The sequence below is a fragment of the Phocoena sinus genome, chromosome X (genome assembly GCF_008692025.1).
Source record: "Phocoena sinus isolate mPhoSin1 chromosome X, mPhoSin1.pri, whole genome shotgun sequence".
Taxonomy (NCBI): Eukaryota; Metazoa; Chordata; class Mammalia; order Artiodactyla; family Phocoenidae; genus Phocoena; species Phocoena sinus.
The window spans coordinates 36,811,388-36,836,673 of record NC_045784.1 but is presented as its reverse complement, the minus strand read 5'-3'; the positions used below and the strand labels follow the sequence as shown (position 1 = coordinate 36,836,673).

The 25,286-nt window shown below is 37.4% G+C and overlaps 1 protein-coding gene and 1 pseudogene across 5 annotated transcripts in view; one reads left to right on the top strand and one right to left on the bottom strand.

Moving 5' to 3' along the window:
- The window catches only part of USP9X (ubiquitin specific peptidase 9 X-linked), a 126,341-nt gene that overhangs the window by 26,694 nt on the left and 74,361 nt on the right, over positions 1 to 25,286 (bottom strand). For all 5 annotated transcript variants that reach the window (XM_032621023.1, XM_032621026.1, XM_032621024.1 and 2 more), the window contains exons 22-31: positions 17,910 to 18,040; positions 17,432 to 17,710; positions 13,378 to 13,503; positions 12,294 to 12,419; positions 11,069 to 11,235; positions 5,789 to 5,897; positions 5,412 to 5,558; positions 4,687 to 4,833; positions 3,712 to 3,934; positions 1,025 to 1,245 (exon numbers count right to left, since the gene is read on the bottom strand). In XM_032621023.1, coding sequence (XP_032476914.1) covers positions 1,025 to 1,245; positions 3,712 to 3,934; positions 4,687 to 4,833; positions 5,412 to 5,558; positions 5,789 to 5,897; positions 11,069 to 11,235; positions 12,294 to 12,419; positions 13,378 to 13,503; positions 17,432 to 17,710; positions 17,910 to 18,040 — 1,676 coding nt within the window. The remainder of the gene's footprint in view (positions 1 to 1,024; positions 1,246 to 3,711; positions 3,935 to 4,686; positions 4,834 to 5,411; positions 5,559 to 5,788; positions 5,898 to 11,068; positions 11,236 to 12,293; positions 12,420 to 13,377; positions 13,504 to 17,431; positions 17,711 to 17,909; positions 18,041 to 25,286) is intronic.
- On the top strand, positions 1,709 to 3,703 carry LOC116747721 (annotated as a pseudogene).

Genomic DNA, 25,286 nt, shown 5'->3' with positions numbered 1-25,286 from the left:
TCTACTGTGCTTAACTCAACAACCTAGAGATGTGATGAATCACAGAACTAGAATCTGAACTCCAATTTTCACCCAGAGCAGTGGTTCTTAACTAGGTATATGGTGTGAGCAATGCCTATGAAACTTCTTAAAAAAGTAAAAATGCTCAGACCCCAAACCCTGGATGATGCGGTTCAGTAGACCTAGGGAAGAGTTGGGGTCTAGTGTATGTTTCAGAAGCCCTCCCTGTAAGTGATAAACTACCTCAGAGCAAATAGTTCGGTGACTGAAGAGAGGGAATGAGAAAAGAACCATTTAAGACATTTACTACAGTCAGAGCATGCTCTGGCTTCTCTCTTCAGCTCTCACCAACACAACACCATGAGTAGGAAAAGGTCAAATAAAAACAAAGAAATACAGCGTGGACACAAACATGACCACAGCTTAAGTCTGGCCATAGTCTCTTCTTTAAAGAACGATGCCATAGTTATGTCAACTCTGATCCACCACTACAACCTAATTTTTTCACAGCTTTATTCTGCATTGGATACTTGGTAGGAGTCTAAATTTTGTCACAAGTAGAAGTTTGTTTCCTAAGCAAAAATAGTTATGATCTGGGAGAAATGCAAAAGTAATCTAAAAGTAAACACAGACAATGAAACTGGCATAGCACATATCTTGGCATAAATAAATGGAGATACACAATTAAAATATCAAATAGAAAAGTAAAAGTATAATTTAGACTATTACTAAAAATGAAGATTCTTAAAATTATACAAACTCTAAATTATACCAAACCCCCAAAAGTGAGTACATTAACTGTTGCGTTAAAACGTATAAACTATCATGAACATTAACTGTAGTTGCAAGTCTGTTAGGTAGTGAGCACTATGTCGAGGTAGCAGTCTGTGCCAGGAGATTCTAGCTTTATTTTCAAATATTTGCCAACAGGTCCAGTGTAAGTCTAACGCTTTCTAAGAGAGAACAACAGTATCTCGTATCAGAACTTCAAACACAGAAAACAAAAATGCTAAATAAAATTTACCTCGTTGTCCTGCTTCTCATCCCCAGACATATCATCATCTACATCGCTACCTGTGCCTTCAATTGCGAGAATACCATTCCTAATGGATGGAATCATGTAGAGTTGCTGAATCACAGAATTCATATAACAAGTAGCCCCAGCGTTTTTCAGCCCCACAAATCCTTTTGGTGGGCGGGGTCCAACAGGTGGCAGATATTCCCACTCAGTAAGTGCTTCACAAGCTGAGAGAAGACAAAAGATTCTTGCAGCACAAATAAAAACATTTTGCCCACTTTAGACTTTATTAAGCTGATAAATTAACATTACCAACAATTCCACTACTCCTATAGCCACCTGAAATAGTGCTCTAGGTATGCATTTCACCCTCAACAAATTGAAGATACACAGCAACACATAACACTATATAGCTTCTTACCCCACCATCTATGAACCCATGCTTTATCTGATGTTGCTTCTATGGCAGTCTCACAAGATGATACAAGGCTAATTTCTACATGTTAACTTTACTTTTAACTTTATTATAATTTAGTCATTATGAACTTTAACTTCTTCTACTTTAATGTTTTTTTCAAGTGCCTTCAAACTCCTTCCGGCATGAAATGTTATACAAATATATCAACATATGATAGCTTACTAAGTTTTAAATAATCCTAAGATATCACCTGGGTTCACATCCAGGTTCTGATGCTTACCAACTCTTTCATCTTCAGGCAAGCCTCTGTTTCCTTCTTAATAAATGTAGTAAGACGTGCTTTGCCTATAATCACCATGTTATTTTGAGGAGCAAACGAGATAGTGGATTTGAGTTCTGTGAGAACTGTAAATCACTGCCTATCTCCCTCTACCTAGTATAAACCTGGAAACAATGTAAACATCATCATGTATAAGACCAATTAAATAAATTATATAGTATATTGAACTGAAAGGTATATAGCTAATAAACGGATTTAGATAAATATTTATGTGTTGATAGGAAATGATCACAGATATATTAAGGGGAAAACAAAGTGAAGAACACTGTGCACTCCACACCAATCTGTGGTTAAAAAACTAAACAAACAAAAAAAGATTTTGTATGTGGATTTTGCACACTCAGAGATTCTGGGAGGATAGACATGAACTGAAGATAACGGTTACAGCTATTGAAGGGGACCAGGGGAATGGAATGGGCAGGAAAAATGTTTTAGAATACATCCTTCTCTGGTAGTTGAAATTTTTACCACACAAATGTACTACTTAAAAACAAGTGGCCTTTCTCTTTCTGCCATCTTGGAGCCTGTGGAGGAGCACTGGGAACAGGACTTCTAAAACAGCAAATAGGTCTGGAAGGCTGTGGTCCAAGGCTCTATTTTTGCTGGCTATAAGCAGGGTCCTGTGAAACCAGAGGGTTCCTCTTCTTAAAACTGAAGGTGTTTATGCCCAAGATGAAACTGAATTCTACTTGGGCAAGAGATATGCTCATGTGTACAAAGCAAAGAACAACAGTGACTCCTGGTGGCAAACTGAACAAAACCAGAAGAATCTGGGGAAAGGTAACTTGTGCTCATGGAAACAGTGGCTTGGTTCGTGTCAAACTCCAAAGCAACCTTCCTGCTAAGGCCACTAGCCACAGAATCTGTGTGCTGCTGTACCCCTTGAGGGTTTAAACTTATGAAAATTAAATAAATAAAACTGTGGATTTGTTTAAAAACAAACAAACAAAAACCCCCACCCTACTATATACAAACTTGATAGAATAACTGTCTAACGTTTTAAGAACTTTAACCAGAATCTCCTAAAATGTTATTAAAAAGTCCTTATATTCTAAAATATAACATATCAAAAAATAATTTGACATGTTCTTAAAAACTTACCATAATCAATTATATTCTTAAGCTTTGTAGATAAATGGTTTTCTCCTAAAACAGAAGAGCCTCCACTGTGGTCTGCTTTCTTATTTCTGCTGTCTCAGTCATTTCATATTGCCCTCATCCCTTTCGAGCTTCAGTTCTATATCAGTAAGATCTATAGTCTCATGGGCTTCATGTGAGCATTAGCTGAGGACCAAGGGCACTAAAATGTTATATTCTCACATTCTTCTCTTCAAAACCAGATTTTCTTAGAACTCATATGAAAATAACATTAAAGAGCTTCTAAAGTGGGGGCCTGAAAGGTTTTCCAATGCATGTAATTTGAATTTTTAAGTTTGAACTCTGAAATTTATTTTGACTGTTTATTATTCTGGAGTTTGGATTTCAGTCCAGATTTGACTGAAATGAAATTTGTTGCTCAATACTTGTACCACTTACAGGAAGACATTTAACAAACATCTGAAAACTTTTCTACATTAAGACTCATTGCTTGTAATGGTCTTAAACGTTATACTAGTTGCTGAAAGGAAAACATGAGTTGAAGATGTTTACTAGAAAGAAAACAGGGCTTCCCTGGTGGTGCAGTGGTTGAGAGGCCACCTGCCGATGCAGGGGACACAGGTTCGTGCCCTGGTCCGGGAAGATCCCACATGCCGCGGAGCGGCTGGGCCCGTGAGCCATGGCCGCTGAGCCTGCGCGTCCAGAGCCTGTGCTCCGCAACGGGAGAGGCCACAACAGTGAGAGGCCCGTGTGCCGGTACCGCAAAAAAAAAAAGGAAAACAGAATTTGAACACATTAGAGAACTGTCATCAGAACTTTGTATTTTAAAATACTTACTAGTTATTGCTGTGCCAATGTAGTACATTTCAGTCAAAGAATCTACTATCTGTTTGAGGTTCCTCACACAGCCAACAGCTAATGCTACAAGTAACTCAAAGCCTGCATTAATGGTAGCTGGTGAACTACAGACTGGAATAGCCTGTTCAGCTGGCAGTTCTCCATTTCTCATATACCGTAGGTAAACATTGGATGCAGGGAAGATGAAATCATCAATTAATTCCTACAAAGGTGAAAAACGGATTATGTATTAGCAATGATACATATTTATATAAAAATACATGTAAAGTTTCATATGCGTATGTGTGTGTATTTTTTTTTTAAAGAAAGAAATGTCTCTTGGAAGGAAATAATGTTAAATTAATTGTCAGAATTCAAGATTTCATTACATTTCAGAAAACTAAGATTTTCTAATAAAAAGATCCCACTTCAAAACACTATTTACTACAATTAACAAACAAACCTAATTTCTCAGGTTAAAAACTCATCAAGAATGAGTTGACTGTAGCATTTAACAAAAATTCACATTAAGTAAATTTACTCTTTTAATCACATGTATACCAAAGCTCATCTTGAATAAAAATGAAATGTCCTAAAATGATACTTTTTGTTTCCTTGAGTTACCACGTTATGTGAAAAAACTCATCAAAGAAACATGGTAAATATGCACAGTCTTACATAATAGAAGTCTGTCTCATTCTGAATAGTCTGATGAAGTAAAAAGTTCAGATTTTCCAAACAGAAAAATTAAATAGTGCTTACTTACTTCACACAGTACTGAAATTTTATTCATGTACAAAATTTAGAAACGATTTTAAAAGTTACTGTTACCTCTATATTCTTTAAAAGTAGAAAAGAGAAATGATCAAGAAAACACACCCAAGACATGATACCATAAATTAACCAGACAGATTTGCTAATGAACATGTAGAATGTTAATGATACATAGCTTAGGACCAAGCCGACAGAACTTACCTTAATGAGATTAGCACCTCCTTTTTCACAACCTATATGATATTTTTTCTCAGGGGTTTGAAAGGCCAGTAACTCTTTTGTTACTCCAAGGTGACCTTCCAAGATTGTCTCTTCAACACCCGTTTCACCTGTTCTTTTAACATCATCCTGCCAAAGAAAAATATCAAATGCCTAACTTACAAAAGGGCGGTGAGATGTCAGAACAAGAGTGAGCTAGACAGAGGCAATTGCTTCAAACCTCTCCATTCTAAGAGATTTTTTCTCTTCAGAACTTTCTAGAAGTAGGCTTTACAAACTAGTAGAAGAAATGCTAATCTGAAGGCTAAATGATACCAATCTCTTCAGAAATAAATTCTCATACCTCTAAGTAAAAAGTATCAGGTGTTAAGATCAAAAGTTAAATTAAGTGCTAGTCTATCAGACTCATTTTTTGATGAAAACAATTCAAGAATACTTTTTAAAATGAAAATTTGCAAAATGGGCCCATTTGAAAATGGAAGAAGCGGAATATCAGTGTCTCAAGTCTTAAAGCAAGGCATTTGACAAAACTACTTACGCATTCATTCTGGGAATCATGAGTTAGTAATATCCACCAACAGAGTATATTCTTTGGTCCTTTTTATTACTCTTTGTTGTTTTTCATTTAACCAAAATGCTCAAAACTATGAACTATTAATAAAATATCTTATTTATTGATGATAAACACAGTATTAAATGCAACTTACCCTAATTCTTTTAAGCCAATCAATTTCATTATTGAGAAGAACTTCAGCATTGGGTATATTAATATTACTATTGTAAGCATAATTAAGAAGGTGCCTTAAAAGAGTAAAGTAGTCGCCTGAATGTTTAGCTCTCTCTCTGGCTGTGCTCTGAAACAATAAAGTAGAATAATATGAATTTACATGTCCATGTTCAGAATCCACTTTTTAAAAACCCAGAATTAACTAGAGTAAAGGACTAACGTAGGATGGGAAATTACTAATATTTTAAAAATAAATATAGACTGCTCCAACTTTAATACAAGCTAAAACCATGAATTCTTGACTGTTCCATGTACAAGAATGAATCACAATGATAAGTATATTAAAAAATGTCTCACCCCCAAAACGGTGAAGAGCAGAGTAATGAAGAAGAGTAAAGGCCTGTGTCCCATGCAACATCTGGTGCACATTAAAAAGAACTGCTCCTGTGCCACCTGGCGAACAGTTCTGAAATAAAAATGTTTCACATTTAATATATTATCGTCATGAAGAAAAAGAAAAAAAAAGATTCCAACGCTGCCTCTTGGGGTGGGGGTGGGGTGTTAAGTAAATTAAAAGTAAAAATACAAGAATACGTAATACCCCTTTAAGCAGCAACGTTTAACAGATGAACTTAGGCTGTGTGTCAAGAACTAAAACCTCAAATTGTCACTGAAGAGTTCAAGGGATACCTTCTAACACCCCTTTCTTGGAACAGGCTGGAAATGTTCCTCTAGGTACAAGAGTTGTACAGTAAGCCTTAAGCATCTTTTGGGCATTCCACAGAATTATTCCATTGTGCTCTGGAGTGAACAACTCTGTAGAAATTCTGTTACAATTACACAATAAGGATGTTGCTACAGATGTCCCTGATATTATACTAGTGATTCCCAAAGCATGTTACCCAGATCAGCAGCATCTGAGAACTTGTTAAAAATGCAATTTCTCAGGCCCCAGCATCCTGCGTTTTAATAAAGCCTTCAGGTGATTCTAACATGTGCTAAAGATTGAGAACCACCGTATTATACAATATTCTATGATTACCCATGGGAAAAACTTGTCTCTGGTCACAGTACTGGGAATTTTACCTGAGCATCATGGGTCTCTTAAAAAATATGTATACTATACAGATCTCACCAGAATAAATGCTCCAAGAGGGCAAAGACATCATCTAGTTTACTACTGTGCCTCCAGAATGAAAAATGATGTATGGCATATAACAGGTGCTAAGAACCAGTTACCAGATGTATAAATACTGTTTGTTTACAAAATGGAGGTCTGTCTCCATTAGAAAGTAAGCTCTTTCAGGGCAGGGCTTTGCTTTGTTGAAGCATGAGTTCCTGGAACCTAGAACATTTGACATATGGAAGATGCTCAAAAAGTATCTGCTAACGAAGCATTTGTCTATCGTACAAACTACATTCGGTGAATAACTGTTTCTGGCAATGTGCTAGCTGATAGACAGCTTAGAAACAAATTTTTAGTTCAATGTAAGAACTTGACAGTATACATTCTGTGTACTGGCCTCCCTCCTGGATATGTTTTAGGTTTCTGAAACCTGTACATGGTCCTATAAACCATAGGGACCTTTAGAAGCTTTGTGGGTTAAGTTTGGTGAAATTCAAGTAAACTGACATCAGGAGTACTTGGTTTTGTTGGGGAGAAGGTCCATAACTTTTACCAGATTTTCAGAGGTATATGTCATTCATACTGCCCTAGTTTATTTTTTAAAAAGGTATGCGGCCCAAATAGAGTGAGGGTCTATAAAGAGTTGATGCTTGTCAGTTCCTGATGAACCCTCCCTCACACATGCAGACTTCGGTAATGCTTCAAAAGAAACACATCTACTAAAAAATCCTGTTGCCTGTATCTTCACAACATACTCAAAATCTGATCATTTCTCACCACTTCTACTATTGCCATACTTCCAGACTCTCTCATCTTTTATTTGGATTAATAAAATAGTCTAAGTGCCTTTTCTGCAAAGCAATCAGAATAAACTTAAAATGTTAACTCAGAGCATATCATTCTTCTGCTCAAAACCCTCCAATGGGGGACTTCCCTGGTGGTCGAGTAGTTAAGACTCTGTGCTCCCAATGCAGGGGACACAGGTTTGATCCCTGGTCAAGGAAGTAAGATCCTGCATGCCGCGGCAAAAAAACCAAAAAAAAACCCCAATGGATTCCCATCTTACTTAGGGTAAAAGTTAAGGTCTTTACAATGATCTATATAAAATCCTCACAGGCTGCTTATTGCCTCTCTGGCCTCACCTCCTACAACTCCCCCACCTCTGCTGTCCTAGACACACTCGGCTCCATGTTGTTCTTTACATGTCAGGCATGTTCCTGCCTTGGGACATTTGCACCTGTTGTTTCTTCTGCTTAAAACACACTTCCCCCGGGGCTGGGGGGGGGGGGGGGGAGTGTGTGGAAGTGTGGAATTTGGGATTAACAGACTACTACATATAAAATAGATGAACAACAAGGACCTACTATATAATACAGGAAATACAGTATTTCGTAATAATCTATGATTGAAAAGAATCTGAAAAAAAAATATGTATAACTGAATCACTGTGCTGTACACCTGAAACACTGTAAAGCAGCTATATATACCTCAATTAAAAAATAAAAATTGAAAAAAAATATATTTGGTCATTCAGATGACCAAAATGTATTTCTCATATAAAAAATGAAATAAAATTTAAAATGAAATATGATGGAGGTGTTAGCTAACCTTAGGCTATGGTGGTAATCATACTGCAAGATATGACTATCAAATCAACACTTTGTACACCTTAAAGTTACACAGTTATATGCTGATTATATCTCAATAAAGCTGAACAAAATAAAAAATACAATTTAAAATGAAAAACAAAAAACCCCACCCAAAACCCCAACACACTTCCCCCATTAACTGCATGGATCACTACCTCATTCTTTCAGAGCCCCAGAGACTTCAGGGAAGTCTTCTCTGACTATCCTACATAAAACTGAACTCCAATGACCCTGCCTCCCCACTCATCCCTATTCCTGATTTATTTCTCTTGATAGCATTTATTAATATAACATACTATATATTTTCCCATATGTCTTCTCTTCCCACTCCCCATCCCCTTTAATACAGACTCCAAGAAGGCTGACATTGTGTCCGTTTTTTTTCACTGCTATATTCCCAGTAGCTAGAACACTGCCTGGTGCATAATGGGTACTTGATAAATTATTCATCAGTGAGACTGCCTACAATATTAAAATCTAACACTACTTGGATCTCAGCATCAAAGGCCTTCTGTAAACCGACGCCTACTAATCTCCTTTTCTGCATTATCCCTTTCTCTTCTTCTACCAGAATACTCAGCTGTGCCTTGAAAGCACTATGCCAGGAGTGGCAAACTCAAATGCCTCCATGGATCATCAAGGTAACATAAAGGAGTTAAACAGGCAGAGTATAAAGCAACAGGTGCTGGAGGAGGCTTAAAACAAAAACAAATCCACTTAAAGGAATTCAAATCCAATTACGAGCAATTACAACAAAATATCAGTGTTGTTATGTGGAAGCAGACCTCTTCTAATAGGAACAGAGGTCTGGGAGACCTCTAGGGATAAAGAAAACTTACTGGAAAATGTGGCCCTGAAGTTGAAATTTTCAAGTGCGTAGAAGCAAGAGCCAAATTGTGGAGTGCTTATAAACCAAATTTAAATGTTTACACTTAATTCAAAGACAATGGGAAGACATGGAAAGATTTTAAAGCAGGAAAACAACACGATCATATTTTGCAAGATATACTCTGCAAGTATCGAAGGCCGGTACTCTGATATTTATAATATGAAGATTTAAAACTGCAGGGCAGGGCTTCCCTGGTGGTGCAGTGGTTAAGAATCCGCCTACCAATGCAGGGGACACGGGTTCGAGCTCTGGTCCGGGAAGATCCCGGGTTCGAGCCCTGGTCCGGGAAGATCCCACAGGCCGCAGAGCAACTAAGCCCGTGCGCCCCAACTACTGAGCCTGCGCTCTAGAGCCCACGAGCCACAACTACTGAAGCCCGCGTGCCTAGAGCCCGAGCTCCACAAGAGAAAACACCGTGATGAGAAAGAAGCCTGCTCATGCAACGAAGAACCAAAGCAGCCAAAAATAAATACATACATATATGTACACGAGATAGATACATATATAACTAAAACTGCAGGGCAGGGTGAGAGTCAGTACTAGGGAAGAAAGTCAGATACCTAAAGCTCAAAAAAGATCTTAACCTTAGAAAACCCCCCTTGTTGTCAAAGACAAGATAACAGAGGCATGAGAAGAAGTGCTGTGTACGGTACTTTTTACTTCATCGTGCACAAGTTTCAGGAAGAAGAGGAGTCAAATGGTTCTAACTTCCTATAATGGGGATTTTCATAAAAGTAGAGGGCAGAAAACTTATTAAACAAAGTTCCTTGATATTTAGTAGCAAAGAAAGTGACATAAATTCCTAATTTAGTTTAAAATTTAAAAAACTGAGCATAGATTAAGAAATTTGTACCTCCAGGTCTGACTTCATCAAAACTCATGGCTAATCATCTTTCCTCTCCTCCAGACTTATTCAACCTATTTATCTTTAACATACAGAGTTGTCCAACGATGATAAAGTTTTCTCAAAGAGATAGCAAGCTCAAGCTTATTTGGGCGGGGGGGATCCCATCAAAGAACATAGGCTGAACTAGATGTCTTCAAGGAAATTACCAAGGAGCTTCTAAAATAATAGAGATTCCCACTGGAGACCACTAAATTACTTTACAGCATGCCCTGGAGTGAGTTGAACCTACTACTCCATCACACCACGTACACTTAAACAAACAAACAAAAAAGAAAAAAACTTTACCACTAGGCTTCATGTCAGCAAAGTGCTTATTCTGACTTTACACTAACTTTTCATCAGTGATTTGTCATTGTTGAATGGAATGTGAAAGAATAAACAAAGCGAACATTTCCTGTGTCTTTTTGCAAAATGTACACGAGATAGATTAATTACATATAACAGTGATACTGATTAGAGCTCATGTTTAAAAAGTTACCTTATGAAGGTCAAGATTTAGACTGACATAAGAGGATGGAAAACCTAAATTTTCTACAAATTTGATTGACTTGCACAAAAAGAAGCCCAAAACAAAATTAATGTCATTGAATAAATGCTCTAAAAATGAAAAACTAGGACTTTATAATTGGTCTTTATTCTCAGTGTAAAATGCAAAAGTTCTTACCATAACCATGCCTTGTGAATTCCACATTGACTTAACAACTTCACTAAAAAAACACTTGGCCCTAGGTATCTAAGAAAGGAAGCTAAATGTCCTATTTAATTTAAATCTTGTAAGCCAGATTTTTTAAATGGGCTAAAACACACACCATTTAGGTGAAACTAAATTCTGGAATTACAGAAAAATTAATTTTACTTCGAGAATTAATGTTCACATTTTGTAGACAGTAAAACCAAACAAATTCAGGTCTAGGCAAAACACAGTTAAATAAAAATTTCCTAAACATTAGTGTGCTATAGAGACAATAAATATTTGATTCCTGGGATAAATTCTGCCAACATAAATTCATTCATCTCTGCTTAAAAAAATAAGATCAAATTTCTTACAATTAAAAAAGACACTTACTTGCTGTGACAGTGCAACAGTAAATCAATAATGAATGTCTGCCAAGCCTTTTCTTTACTAAGAGCATCTAAGGCTGTCGGAATCAAGGCAAAACATAACGTCATCACCTCCAATGCTTCACAGCAAACCTGTTCATCTTCCAAATCTGGTTCATTGCCTGCATTGGTCTGTAAAATTATAGTCAAAGACAAATTACCTAGAGATATATTTAAGAAAAATCTCATACAAACTTCAAGTTAGTGCTTAAAACTTACCTAGTCACTTAAACCACTTGGCCTCAGCTTCTTTACCTACAACTCTTGAGGCCCCTTTGAAATAGCATGGAAATGAGTATAAACAGATGATAAAAGTCTAATTCTATTCTTTTGCTACGTCCCAAGGATGGCTGAAGGAGCACACTGAGCATATTACCTGCTTCTTTGTCCCCCAAGCTCTTAGAGACCTTCTAAGTTGTGTACTTCTGCACCAACAATCATTCCTTCCTCAAGAACCACTCTGGCACTGCAGTCAGAGTACCCAACTTCTGACTAGTCCCATTATGTAGCTTACCTATAGTGCCATTTTATTCAAAAGCAATTGTCTCAGACAACCGTTCAGGAAAGGTCTGAAGGTTTTACAACCTAAAATATGCTTGGGTAGGTAGCTAATAAATTCTAAACTGAAGTTATCAATAAGTAATATTTATAGTACATGCCTGAAAAAGAACAGGCGTTCAAATATTAGCTGAGTGAATAACCAACAGTATAGGACATCAACATATATCCCAGGCAAATCACGGTTATGTTGGCCATAAAAGGGAAGCTCCTATAACTTAATTTCCCCTTCTAAATATGCAGCAGTGGCTATCAGGGGCAGGTATATATAACAGAAAATCAAAGAGTTAAACACAGTCTCTCTTCTGTAAATAACTTGATTAATCTAATGGAAGATCAAGGATGATACCTAATTGGCTGACACTCTTGAATGCTTTAAGAGAGTCAAAAATACTTAAATGCCATGATATCACAACTGACAGTTACCTAAACCAAAATACATAGGACAAAAAGATGATGAAAGAAGAATAAAGAGAATAGGAGAAAACAAATTCAGTATGAAATAATTATACCTGACTTTAGTGAGAAGTAGAAAAAGACAGTTTTATATTAAGATGGCAGACATAATAATTCAGCCTCATGCACAATTAAACATTTTCTTAAAGGTAATATATTTCTGCGATAATTCTTACCTTCTCATAAATTTTAGTGATTTCTTCATTTGGGCTAAATACTAGCTGTAATGCCCCACATCCTGATGCCCAGATAATTTTTTGTATAGCTCTAATTACACAAATATCAGGCATATATCTTGAAGCCTGCAAGATAATGAGTAATCAAAACAGTTGACACAGTATCAGAGTGGAATAATCACTAGAAAAGCAAAAATGTTTCTCCCTGTAAAGGAAACAGGAATGGCTGTGAAGTAGTACCACTGTCTTTAGGTTCCCAAGTTGCCTTTGTCCCATTATTTCGTTTAACAGCAATACCACAAAGTATGTTCTCCAAGTTATTATCTGGCTCTACACTACTTTCAGAAGAACCTTAAAAAGACTACAGAGGTGATCAAACCATTCCACTCCTAGTTTTTTACCCAAGAGAAATAAAAACTTAGGTCCATACAAACACTTGTACAGAATGTTCACAGCAGCTTTATTCATAGCTAAGAAAGAGAATGTCCTTTTCCAAGTATATGGATAAACACAATGTGGAATATTCATAATGGGATATTACTCAGCAATAAAAAGGAATGGACTAATGGTCCACACCACACAGATAATTCTCAAAGTCATTATTCTGAGTGAAAGAAGCCAGACATAAAAGAACACACACTGTATGATTCCACTTGTGTAAAATTCTAGAAAATGAAAACTACTATATAGTAACAAAAGATCAGGGGTTATCTGAGGCCAGGGGTAGACAGGGAAGAAGAGACTTCAAAGGGGCATACGGAAAGAGTGATGGAGACATTCTGTGTCTCGACTATGGTGGACGTGTGACACAAATATGTATTTGCCAAATTTCACTTAATTATATGCTTTAAAAGGATGCTGTTCATTGTACATAAAGGTGGTTAAAACCAGAAAGCACTAATATTATCATTAGGTAAAATTCATGTTAAGGGAACTTTATCTAGACTGAGTCAGTGATTAAAGTGAGTGGGCCTAGGAAAATTAAGCCCCAAAATGTGATAAGGGTTATTTCTACATAAAGAGAGGGTCAAAAGTGAAAGAAACGAACCTTCCAGAATTCCAGCCTTACAAATTTAATACTAACCTCATCAGATATTTGCTGAGCAAGACGAATTGACACATTTCTAAGCATGCATTCAGATGACGGATTAGGAATGCTCTGAAGGGCACTTTGTAGCACCACTGCTTGATCATGAGTAACTTGGTTGACCTGAAAAAAGATAAATATTTTACTTTAATGCTGCATACATAACCAAATCCAATCATTTGCTCCTCACTCATCATCACTCCCTCAGGATGACCTCCCTTCTGTATATATTCAGTACACTGTAGAATCCGTGTGACTTACACAAAAAGTTCTTTGCATTGCCAACAATGTGGGCTTCCTCCTTTTCTTGTGTAGTGGAGTGCCACATATCCCTCTGCAAACCCCCATTCTAGATTAATCCAACTTGTGTATCTACATCTGCATTCAGCATAACTTGTAGAGGTGAGTGATAAACTGCAGTCCTATCTAGAAACTCAGTAAAGTACTTCACATACATGCTCCTGGGCAGACCTTGCTCCCCATTCACCCTGATCATCAAACTCTTTTTAGAAAAGAAAAATTAAGGAATATCAATAACAGAATAAAAATACTAATGTATAAAAGGTACCAGACCAAATTTTTAAGCCCATAAAGAAAAAAGATTACTTTTTTTTTTTTTTTTTTGTGGTACGTGGGCCTCTCACTGTTGTGGCCTCTCCCGTTGCGGAGCACAGGCTCAGCAGCCGTGGCTCACGGGCCCAGCCGCTCCGCGGCATGTGGGATCCTCCCGGACCGGGGCACAAACCCATGTCCCCTGCATCGGCAGGCGGACTCTCAACCACTGCGCCACCAGGGAAGCCCAAGATTACTTTTAAGTCGTTATTAGCCAGGCAATTCTGACTGCCTTTCAAGTCCTAACTCTTCTCCATATTGTAAGTATTTCTACAACAGTATTTAAGACAAGTCTGTTTTTACTAATTTTGCCTTTAGCGCCCTATTGACTGTGAGCTCCTTGAGATTAGAGGCTATTATGTACCTCTGTATACACAGTGGCACATTTTCTGAATAAAAGAGAAAAGTGAAAGAGGGGAGCATTTATATTTTGTGTTCTTCATTAAGCTCCTGTGTCAGGGATTACGATAATAATCTGTTTTTATCTTAAGAAGAACACCACTTTTAAAAAATCCTAGTAAAGCGTGGTACCTTTAATGCAAAACAATTTAAGACTTGGGCCACTTTTTAATGAAAATGGAGAGAAAAGGATTATGAACACACATGTACCCACCGCCCAGCTTCAACAGTTATGAACAAAGGACCAAAATTACTTTGTCTAACCACTCCCCTCACTTTCCATCCAGGCCCCACCCCAGGATTATTTTGAAGCAAATCCTAAATAAAATTTCATCTATAAATACTTCAACATTTTTTTTTTTAAAAGAGGGGGCTCTTCCTTTTTTTTTTTTTCGCCGGTACGCAGGCCTCCCACCGCCGCGGCCTCTCCCGCTGCGGAGCACAGGCTCCGGACGCGCAGGCCCAGCGGCCATGGCTCACGGGCCCAGCCGCTGCGCGGCACGTGGGATCCTCCCGGACCAGGGCACGAACCCGTGCATCAGCAGGCGGACTGTCAACCACTGTGCCACCAGGGAAGCCCCGGGGCTCTTCCTTTTAAACATAACCACAGTATCATCATCACACCTAAAACAATTATAAATGCTATTATCTCAATTATATGTGATTATTATAGTATCACATATCTAATCAATATTCTAATCTCAAGGCCTAAGCCATTCATTCTTAAAATAGAAAATCTATATTCCTGAAGCTTTTATCTTCTATTGGTAACTTAGTAAACCATCACTTATGATGCATATAAAACAAGTCAAATGTGTAGTTTGACTTCTCATAAATAGGCATTGAATTCTGGCATGTCTTGAGAACCTTTGGTAAAATGGATCAAGGTAAAAACAGAGTCAAAATAAGTTCAGAATTGGAGGTTAAGACTGTCAAGGTGGGAAGAGGCTGGCAACAGGCTAAATCAACTAAAGTTCATCCGTGAACGGCATGGTGGTTAAGAGGACAGACATTCTAGGAGTCGAAAATCTGCACATAACTTTACAGTCGGCCCTGGGTGTCTGTGGTTCCAATCAATTTAGGATCATGTAGTACTGTAGTACTTATTGAAAAATCCATGTATAAGCAGACTCGAGCAGTTCAAACCTGTGTTGTACAAGGGTCAACTGTACATCTTTTTTATTACCACGTGTGTGTGTGTGTGTGTGTGTGTGTATATATATATATATATATATATATATATATATATATATATATATATGCCAGATACGAGCTAGGAAGAGAGTCACATGGAGTTTTTAGTAGGTTTAAAATAAATGAAGGAAGGAATTCCCTGGTGGTCCAGTGGTTAGGACTCTGTGCTTTCATTGCCGAGGGCCTGGGTTCAATCCCTGGTTGGGGAACTAGGATCCCTCAAGCAGTGCAGTGAGGCCGAAAAATAAAATAGGATAATTGAAAGACTATTTGGGGTTTTTAGCGGTTCCATACAAATTTTAGGATTATTTGTTCTAGTTCTGTGAAAAATGTCACAAGTTTTGATAGCGATTGAATTAAATCTATACATTGCATTGGGTATGAACATTTTAACATTAATTCTTCCAATCCATGAACACAGGATAACTTTCCATTTCTTCGTATTGTATTACAATTTCCTTTTATCAACGTTTATAGTTTTCAGAGTATAGGTCTTTCACTTCCTTGGTTAAATTGGATGCTAGGTGGTTTTTTTTTTTTTGATGTGATTGCTTCCTTCATTTCCCTGATAGTTCATTGTTAGTGTATAGAAATGCAACAGAGTTCTGTATATCAATCTTGTGTCCTGCAGCTTTACTGAATTCACTTATTAGTTCTAATGGTTTTTTGGTGGAGTCTTTAGGGTTCTATACGTATAGAATAGTACCATGATCACCTGCAAACAGAGATTCAGCAATTCCAGTCCTGGGTATATATCTGAAGAACATGAAAACACTAATTTGAAAAGATATATGCACCTCAGTGTTCACAGCAGCATTATTCACAATAGCCAAGATACGGAAGCAATGTAAGTATTCATCAACAGATGAATGGACAAAAAAGATGTGGTGTGTGTGTATACAATGGAATATTATATTATTCAGCCATAAAAAGCATGAAATAAGTCTGACAAGAAAAGACAAATACTGTATATTTTCATGTATACATGGAATCTAAAAAATAAAACAAACAAATATAACTAAACAGGAACAGAACCACAGATACAGAAAACAAACTGGTGGTTACCAGAGGGGAGAGAGGCAAAATAGGTGAAGGGAATTAAGAGGTACAAACTACTAGGTATAAAATAAGTGAGCTATAAGGATGTAAGGTGGGGACTTCCCTGGTGGCACAGTGGTTAAGAATCCGCCTACCAATGCAGGGGACACGGGTTTGAGTCCTGGTCCGGGAAGATCCCACATGCTGTGGAACCACTAAGCCCGTGCACCACAACTACTAAGCCTGCGCTCTAGAGCCTGCGAGCCACAACTACTGGAGCCCGTGCACCTAGAGCCCGTGCTCCGCAACAAAGAGTAGCCCCCGCTCGCGGCAACTAGAGAAAGTCCACGCGCAGCAACAAAGACCCAACACAGCCAAAAATAAATTAATAAACAAATTAAAAAAAAAAAAAAGGATGTAAGGTACAACACAGTGAATATAGCCAATATTTTATAACTATATGGAGTATAAGCTATAAAAATATCAAATCACTTTGTTGCACACCTGAAACTAATATAATATTGTAAGTCAACTACACGTCAAAAAAAAAATTAAAAGTCAAACAGGATTTAAGGGAACAGGGAAGAACTGCCCTCTCAGAGTAGAGTCAGTGAAAAGCATTTGTAATTTTAATACAAATATAATTCAATAGAAGGAAACCATTAAAATGAGGAACCACTGGAAAGGAACCGAAAACATTCTGAATCAACTCTGAACTCTATAAGCAACTCTTAAGAGTTTCTACGAAGTTTAACTTTAAAAGTTGCCATCTATTATTACAAAAAGATTTTTAAAAAGTCTGTATTACCGACGCCATGGGATTCACGCCTTCCACACCTGGCTGACAAGCTTCCGCCACAGCTCGTACGTGGCCATAGCCAATGGCAGTTAGCAACAGCTTGGCTATTTTAAGAGCATTGAGGTAGGCACCCCTTCGAGTTTCCATATCTGCATTTGGTAGGAAGTTATTTCTGGTTAGCATACTCAGGACAAGGGGTAGGCCACCACTTTTCAAGAAGTGAAATTGAAAATCAGAGGAATCATCAGCCAGAGGTGCACCAGCAGGCATTAACAAGGCATAGACTACCTGGAAAAAAGTAGAAGAACTGTATTAAAAGATTTTAAGATAATTTCTTATTTTCCTCATCATCATTGGTTTAAAATTTTCCCATATTTTGAAATTCTTTCAAAAACATTTCATTACAATTTTATCCATGTTCTTCACATTATCATATAAAAGGTCAAATTTCAAGAACATGGAATAAATTCAAAAAGTAAAAACCAACCTCTGTTAGGTATAGCACTTGTGAGGCTGAAGGACCAAAGAAAAGCGAGTCAAGAGATGGACTAAGGCTGCTTTCTCCAAGTTTGGCGTGGTCTAAACAAATAGCTCTTAATTTTTCTATTGTTGTGCTATCTGTAAGAAAAAAAAGATACATAGTCTAAAATAGAACATAATTCATGCATTCATAGTATTTTACTTTTGATATTCCGAAGACTACTTTAGTATGGAAAAAGAATCAATTCAGCTGAGTTACAGGCTCAAACTTCACAAGACATAACCAGATCTGGATTGGTTTAAAAAAAAAAAAAAAAAAGTCCCAATCAACCAGGGCTCTTTAATCACTCAACCTAAACACGAAGGAAGCAGTCTCCTCCTACACGGAGACCTAAATCAACATGTCTTCCTCAGGCACTAGAGACCAAAAAACTACAACACACTTCAAAAGGAAGTAGTTCTTATTGAAAATAAAAAACCGGAAATATGATAAGCTCTTCCTTCCAACTTATGTTAGCTTCCATGACACTGTGTATTAACTCAACAGTCCCCATCCTTTTTGGCACCAGGCACCAGTTTCGTGGAAGACAGTTTTTCCACAGACCGGGGTGGGGGAGATGGTTTGGGGATGATTCAAGCGCATTACACTCATTGTGCACTTAATTTCTATTATTATTACATTGTAACATAATGAAATAATTATACAACTCACCATAATGCAGAATCAGTGGGAGCCCTGAGCTTGTTGTCACTTGTCACCCACTGATAGGGTTTTGATATGAGTCTGCAAGCAACTGATTTATTATGGTCTCTGTCCAGTCAAACCTCTCTGCTAACGATAATCTGTGTTTGCAGCCGCTCCACACAGCACTAACATCACTGCCTCAGCTCCACCTCAGATCATCAAGCATTAGATTCTCCTAAGAAGCGTTCAACCCTAGATCCCTCGCATGCGCAGTTTACTGTAGAGTTCGGGCTCCTATGAGAATCTAGCTGCCGCTGATGTGACAGGAAGCAGAGCGCAGGCAGTAATGAGAGTGATGAGGAGCAGCTGTGAATACAGATGAAGCTTCCTGTGCTCACTGGTCCGGCCTGCTGCTCACCACCTGCTGTGCGGCCAGGTTTCTAACAGACCACAGTCCATGGCTTGGGGGTTGGGGACCCCTGTATTAACTGGTTTGTTACAATGAAAGAAGCTTACTGGTATCCTTGGAAACTGAACCTTAAAAAGCAAACATTAAAAAAAAAAGGGAACAGTGCCTAATGTGCACATCAAGTAAGAAGATTTTTTTGATAATATTAAAAGATGAGTTTCATTTAAATCACACTAAAAAGATACAGTAAAAAAGAAACAATCCATTAGCTACCAAACACTCAAACTTACTTCAGAAAGTACTTCAATAATCAAATTATTTCCAAGGTAAATGCCCTATGATTAAAGTACCTGCCACTCGATAAATAAGATTTTCTTTTTAAGTAAAAGCTTTTCTTGAAGAATAAAGATAACTGAAAATTACTATAATTTCCTTAGGGTAAGCTAATTTTTACAGGCCTGGAAATATCAAAAAAACTTCAATTTGTGTTAAAATTGTTGGCTTTCCCTATTCTGAAGGGAGAGTGACATATAACTATATGAAATATTCAGTTTTAATAATAAAACATTTGTGAATATCTTCTCCTGTCATTAAATACCCATTCCCTATATCATTTTATATTGATGATTAAAATGACAAGTCCTTTTGCCAGTACACTAGTTTAATTCTAACACTGGGTATTTAGGTTTTCTCAATTTTTTTTTTAAACAATAAAGATCCAAGTTACTCTCTAAAAAGAAACCAATTCATATGCTGTATCTGAAAATATCTTGCTTAGTTTAAAAATATTCTGAGTGGGGCTTCCCTGGTGGCGCAGTGGTTGAGAGTCCGCCTGGCGATGTAGGGGACACGGGTTCGTGCCCCGGTCCGGGAAGATCCCACATGCCGCGGAATAGCTGGGCCCGTGGGCCATGGCCGCTGAGCCTGCGCGTCCGGAGCCTGTGCTCCGCAACGGGAGAGGCCAGGACAGTGAGAGGCCCGCATACCGCAAAAAAAAAAAAAAAAAAAAAAATTCTGAGTGAAGGAGGGAGGGCAAAGGGAATAGGAGAAAAGAAACAAGAGCTCTAAGAAAAGGAAGCACTGAATTTTAAGCAAATCATTTAATGTTGTTGGATTATAGTTTATTCATTTGAGGGATCTGAACCAAATGATCACTAGTGGCCATTCCAGCTTCAGCATTCATGAACCTAAATAATCTTAGGTCCTCGATTATGCACATGCTCATTTAACAAAATATGGAAAATAGAGACAACAAATTTAAACTGCCCATAAATCCTGGATTTTAGTTTATTTCTTTCTAGTTTTTTGAAGAGATACCTAATAAGCCTAATCAATTAAATGATTATAGCAACACAGTATAAGAAAGTCTAGAAAACGTTGAGCAGTAACACACAGGTTAACAGTACAAACTTTGGAGCCCAACTGCATGCATTATCTTAGAACCGCCTTTAAGCTGTGTGTCTCTGGTCAAAAGGAACAATCTCTCGGTGCCTCAGTTTCCCCATCTTTAAAATAGAAGTAAAAATAGTAATTCCCTCCCTAGGAATGTTGTGAGGTTTAAATGAGTTAACAAGTGTGAAGTGCTCATAACAGATTTTGCCATATTTTAAGATATGAGTTAGACCAAACTCCTGGGAAAAAGGAAGCTCTGAAGAGGAAAAGCAACTCATTCTGCTTAGTAAAGCAATATACATTTTAATTTCTCTGTATCAAGCAAGAACCTGTTTTCCTGATGCGTATAAAGGTCACAAGAACTCCTGAGGAGTTTAAATTACAAGAGTTTAAATTACCTACAGAGACTACTGTAGAAGTTCTAAGTTTAACAGCAAATCATACTGGAGGCACTGGACTTTAGGCAAAGATTCAGAATAAACAAAAGTAAAGTCAATGACTAATAAAAAAGCTTCTAATTCCATCTTGTTTTTTCCTCCTTTTAAAATATGTGCACGTGTGCACAAACACTAAACGATTACCCAAATGTTAGAAACAGAATTTATAACTACTTCCTTTTCTTAGAGCTCCTGCTTCCTAACTTAAAGAAGAATGTGCGCGCCCATGTGTGTAACAACCACAGTGACAAAGAGTAGGTTAACATTTGTTGAATAGTCACTAGGCTAGGGGTTTTCCATACATGACCCCATTTAATCCATGGAATTCTATGAAATAGTTATTAGTAGCTCAGTTTTACAGATAAGGAAGCTCTGAGAAACTAAGAAAACTCATGTTTAAGGCCATGGAGTAGCAACTTGAAGAAGCAGGACTTGAACTCAAGTCCATTTGAGTCCGAAGCCTATGATTTGTCTACTGTCATACAATCATTACAAAGCTGGCTATTTCAAATTTAGGTACTATACTTCGATTATGTAAAATAAGATAAAAGCACCCTCGTAAGTTTCCTGCTTGAGCTGCTTGGCAAGAGCTCCCTCTCACCATCTAGTGGCACTATGCTCAAATCACAAGGTCAGGGATTATGAGATGGGTTTTCCTTTTCAAATGTTGAATCTGTGTACATAAAGCAACAACAGCTGTTACTCAGATACTAGTAAGTAAAACAATACAAATTCTAAACTACACAACAGATAAGGATCAAATTAAATCATTAAGAAAAGCCTTCTTAACAGAGCAAATAAAAACTCAATTAGAAAAAAAAAGAAAAGCCTTATTTAAGAATCTAATTAACATCTGAATCGATTCTGTACCACATGACTCAGAAAGTGAGATCGAATGGCAAAGGTCAGACGGTGTCTACTTTAAAAAAAGGAGATAATGTAAACACAACAGTTTAAAAAATTATCTGGGCCAATTATTGAACTGCATTTGTCAGCAACGCATCCATAAACCCCACTAAAATGAGAATAAATTAATATAAAATACATAAACTCAGAAGGATAAAGAAGTTAAAAGCTGAAGGAACATTAGAGATGTCAGCAAATTACTGAAGGTGTAGAGGGGATGGAAGATAGCTGGCTTAGCTGAACCCAAGAAGTGCTTCTTGGGGGGTAAGAGAAAGAGGGAGAGGGTACCTATAAATCAGCACTCCACCAAGTCCTGGAAAAGTTAAGGATATGAAAACAGAACATAATTGAGAAGGTACAGATGAATCAAAGACTTAAAAACAGTGCCTGAAATCTGCCTAAGAGGCAAATTTCTACTCTACCTCCCTCCCCAATAGATCGATGAAGCTGGGAAGCAGATATCTCACTAATGTAGAGAATAGATACAAATATGGAATGCAAAAGACTAAAAAGCTGGATTAGTACCAGTATGAACCCATGTTTGTTTTTTGATATAAATGTGTTTACATACGTGTGTGTGTGTTTAAGTGTGTATTACTTCCTAAGTCCAATGAAAATGCCTAGACCACAAGAACACCCCAGTAGTAATGAGAACAATTTAGCCCTCACATTCTGGTTTCTAAATATCTTCCCTCACTTAAAAGGAGAAATGTCTGATTCTAGGGCTGGAATAGAGAAAGTACTAGATGAACTTTAAATATCTTATGCCAGAAAGAAGTACTCAAAGGATGATGAAGCTATATTAAAAAAAGCACTGGGTTTATGTAAAAAAGAGAGTTCGGTACATATCCACTGACCATACCTGGGACAACTGAGCATCAAAATAAATAATGACTATAATGGCTATAACCCAACAGATAAAATAAGAATCCATGAGTAAACAGTGATAACACATAATTAATAGGGGAGAAGGCAAAGCTCTACTTTATAGTAGAATGCCAATATCCTTGTTTGTTGGAAATACACAATAAAGTATTTAAGGATGATGGGACATCAGACCAGCAGCAAATTACTCTCAAATGGTTCTTGAAGTCCTCGAATTGTACTTCAAACTTTTCTGTAAGGTTGTAAATGTTTCCAAAAAAAATTAAAAAACATTTTTTTAAGTTGTATAGGATTGAATGATCTGATTGAATTCTCTCTTTCCACAAGCTCTGTTATTTTTAGTGCATAACTTTGTAGAATGTTAAGTTTTAGAGGAAAACACATATATTAGAGTAGAAACACTGAAATGTGGCTCATGAAAAAATCCTACAGAAAATGATCACTTGGATGAAGGTCTTGAAAATTTAACACTAGAATATCTGGGGACAAAAAGTCAACAGAAGAGCTGGAAAAAGTTAAGGATACCACCCAAAGCTGGAATAAAATTAATGAGAGGAGAAAGGAAAGGCAAGAAAATCAGATTTAGTAGATTCAACACCACAGTCAAAGACATCTCAAAGATCCACAAAAAGCAAAACACGGAGAAGTAAATTAGCAAAGAAAGAACAGAAATCTCTCACAAATTAGGAATCTCCAGGCCCACTGAAAACCCATCACAAAGCAGACCTATACCAAGCAAGGCATTTCATCAGGAAAGTTCTAAACTCAATGATAAAACCAAAACTTCCAGAAACAAAGATCAAAAGCAAAGGAATATCTTGCACTGTTGGTGGGAATGTAAACTGATATAGCCACTATGGAGAGCAGTATGGAGGTTCCTTAAAAAACTAAAAATAGAAGTACCATACCATCCAGCAATCCTACTACTGGGCATATACCCTGAGAAAACCGTAATTCAAAAAGAGTCATGTACCACAATGTTCATTGCAGCTCTATTTACAATAGGTAGGACATGGAAGTAACCTAAGTGTCCATCGACAGATGAATGGATAAAGAAGATGTGGCACAAATATGCAATGGAATCTTACTCAGCCATAAAAAGAAACGAAATTGAGTTATTTGTAGCAAGGTGGATGGACCTAGAGACTGTCATACAGACTGAAGTCAGTCAGAAAGAGAAAAACAAATTCTGTATGCTAACACATATATATGGAATCTAAAAAAATGGTTCTGAAGAACCTAGGGGCAGAACAGGAATAAAGACGCAGACATAGAGAATGGACTTGAGGACACGGGGAGGGGGAAGGGTAAGCTGGGACAAAGTGAGAGAGTGGCATGGACATATATACACTACCAAATGTAAAACAGAGAGCTAGTGGGAAGCAGCTGCATAGCACAGGGAGATCAGCTCGGTGCTTTATGACCACCTAGAGGGGTGGAATAGGGAGGATGGGAGTGAGACAGACGGAGGAGATATGCGGATATATGTGTATGTATAGCTGATTCACTTTGTTATAAAGCAGAAACTAACACACCATTGTAGAGCAATTATACTCTAATAAAGATGTTTAAAAAAAAAAGCATACGTAACTATTAAAAAAAAAAAAGGCAAAGGAATAGAACTCAGGAGAGCTTTGGTCTTCACACAAGCAACATTACCAGCTAGACAGCTGAATAAATTTTCAAGCTAGAATTCAATACCCAAACTACTAATCAAATGTGAAGGTTAAGCATTCAGATTAGCAATGTTTCAGAAACGAATAACAAAACCACCTGCCACGTACCCTTTCTGAAATAAGTGCAGGAGGGTGTGCTTCAGCAAAATGACATAGAGCCCCTCAAGAAAGGCTCAAGACATAGGAGCCAGTGAACAGGGATCCACCATAGGAAAGCTGAAGAAAGAAGTCCCCAAATGGTAGCTGTGTAGCGAACAACCAGATGAGAGGAGGCAGACGAAAAGTTCCAGGACAACAGTGGAGCCGACAGATTATATAATACACATAATAATGGAAAATTATTTTGAGAGGTTACTAGAGAATATGTGGAAAGAATTAGTAATAGGTGTATAGAAAATCAAGAAAATAAAAAGGGGAAATTATTAAACCCTGAAAAAAAAGTTGCCATTAATCCAGCAAACTACTTTTCACACACTCTTGAAAAAACAAATGCTGAATATGAATTTAAGAAATAACTGGAAGAGGGACTTCCCTGGCAGCCCAGTGGTTAAGACTCCACGCTTCCACTGCAGGAGCTGCAGGTTTGATCCCTGGTTGGGAAACTAAGATCCCACATGCCACATGGTGTGGCAAAAAAAAAGAAAAGAAAAAATTGGAAGAATGTGGAAGTAAGAGTTAAGTTTTCATTTACACAACAGAAAATCAGTAGGTATCTAAAACTGACAAACAGTTGTATGAGGGTATTATTTACAGATAGTATAGACATAGATAAGAATAAGAGCTACCAATTGAAAGTGGTTGTTTCCCAGGAATAAAAAAGGAACAATGCTATAGATGACACATGACCCAAAACACAGTCCAGGGGCCAGAAAATTTTTTCTGTAAAGGGTCAGATAGTAAATACTTAAGGCTTTGCAGGCCATATGGTCTCTGCCACAACTGCTGCTGTGCTAAGACAAAAGCAGCTAAGACAGCGTGTACATGAAGGACCATG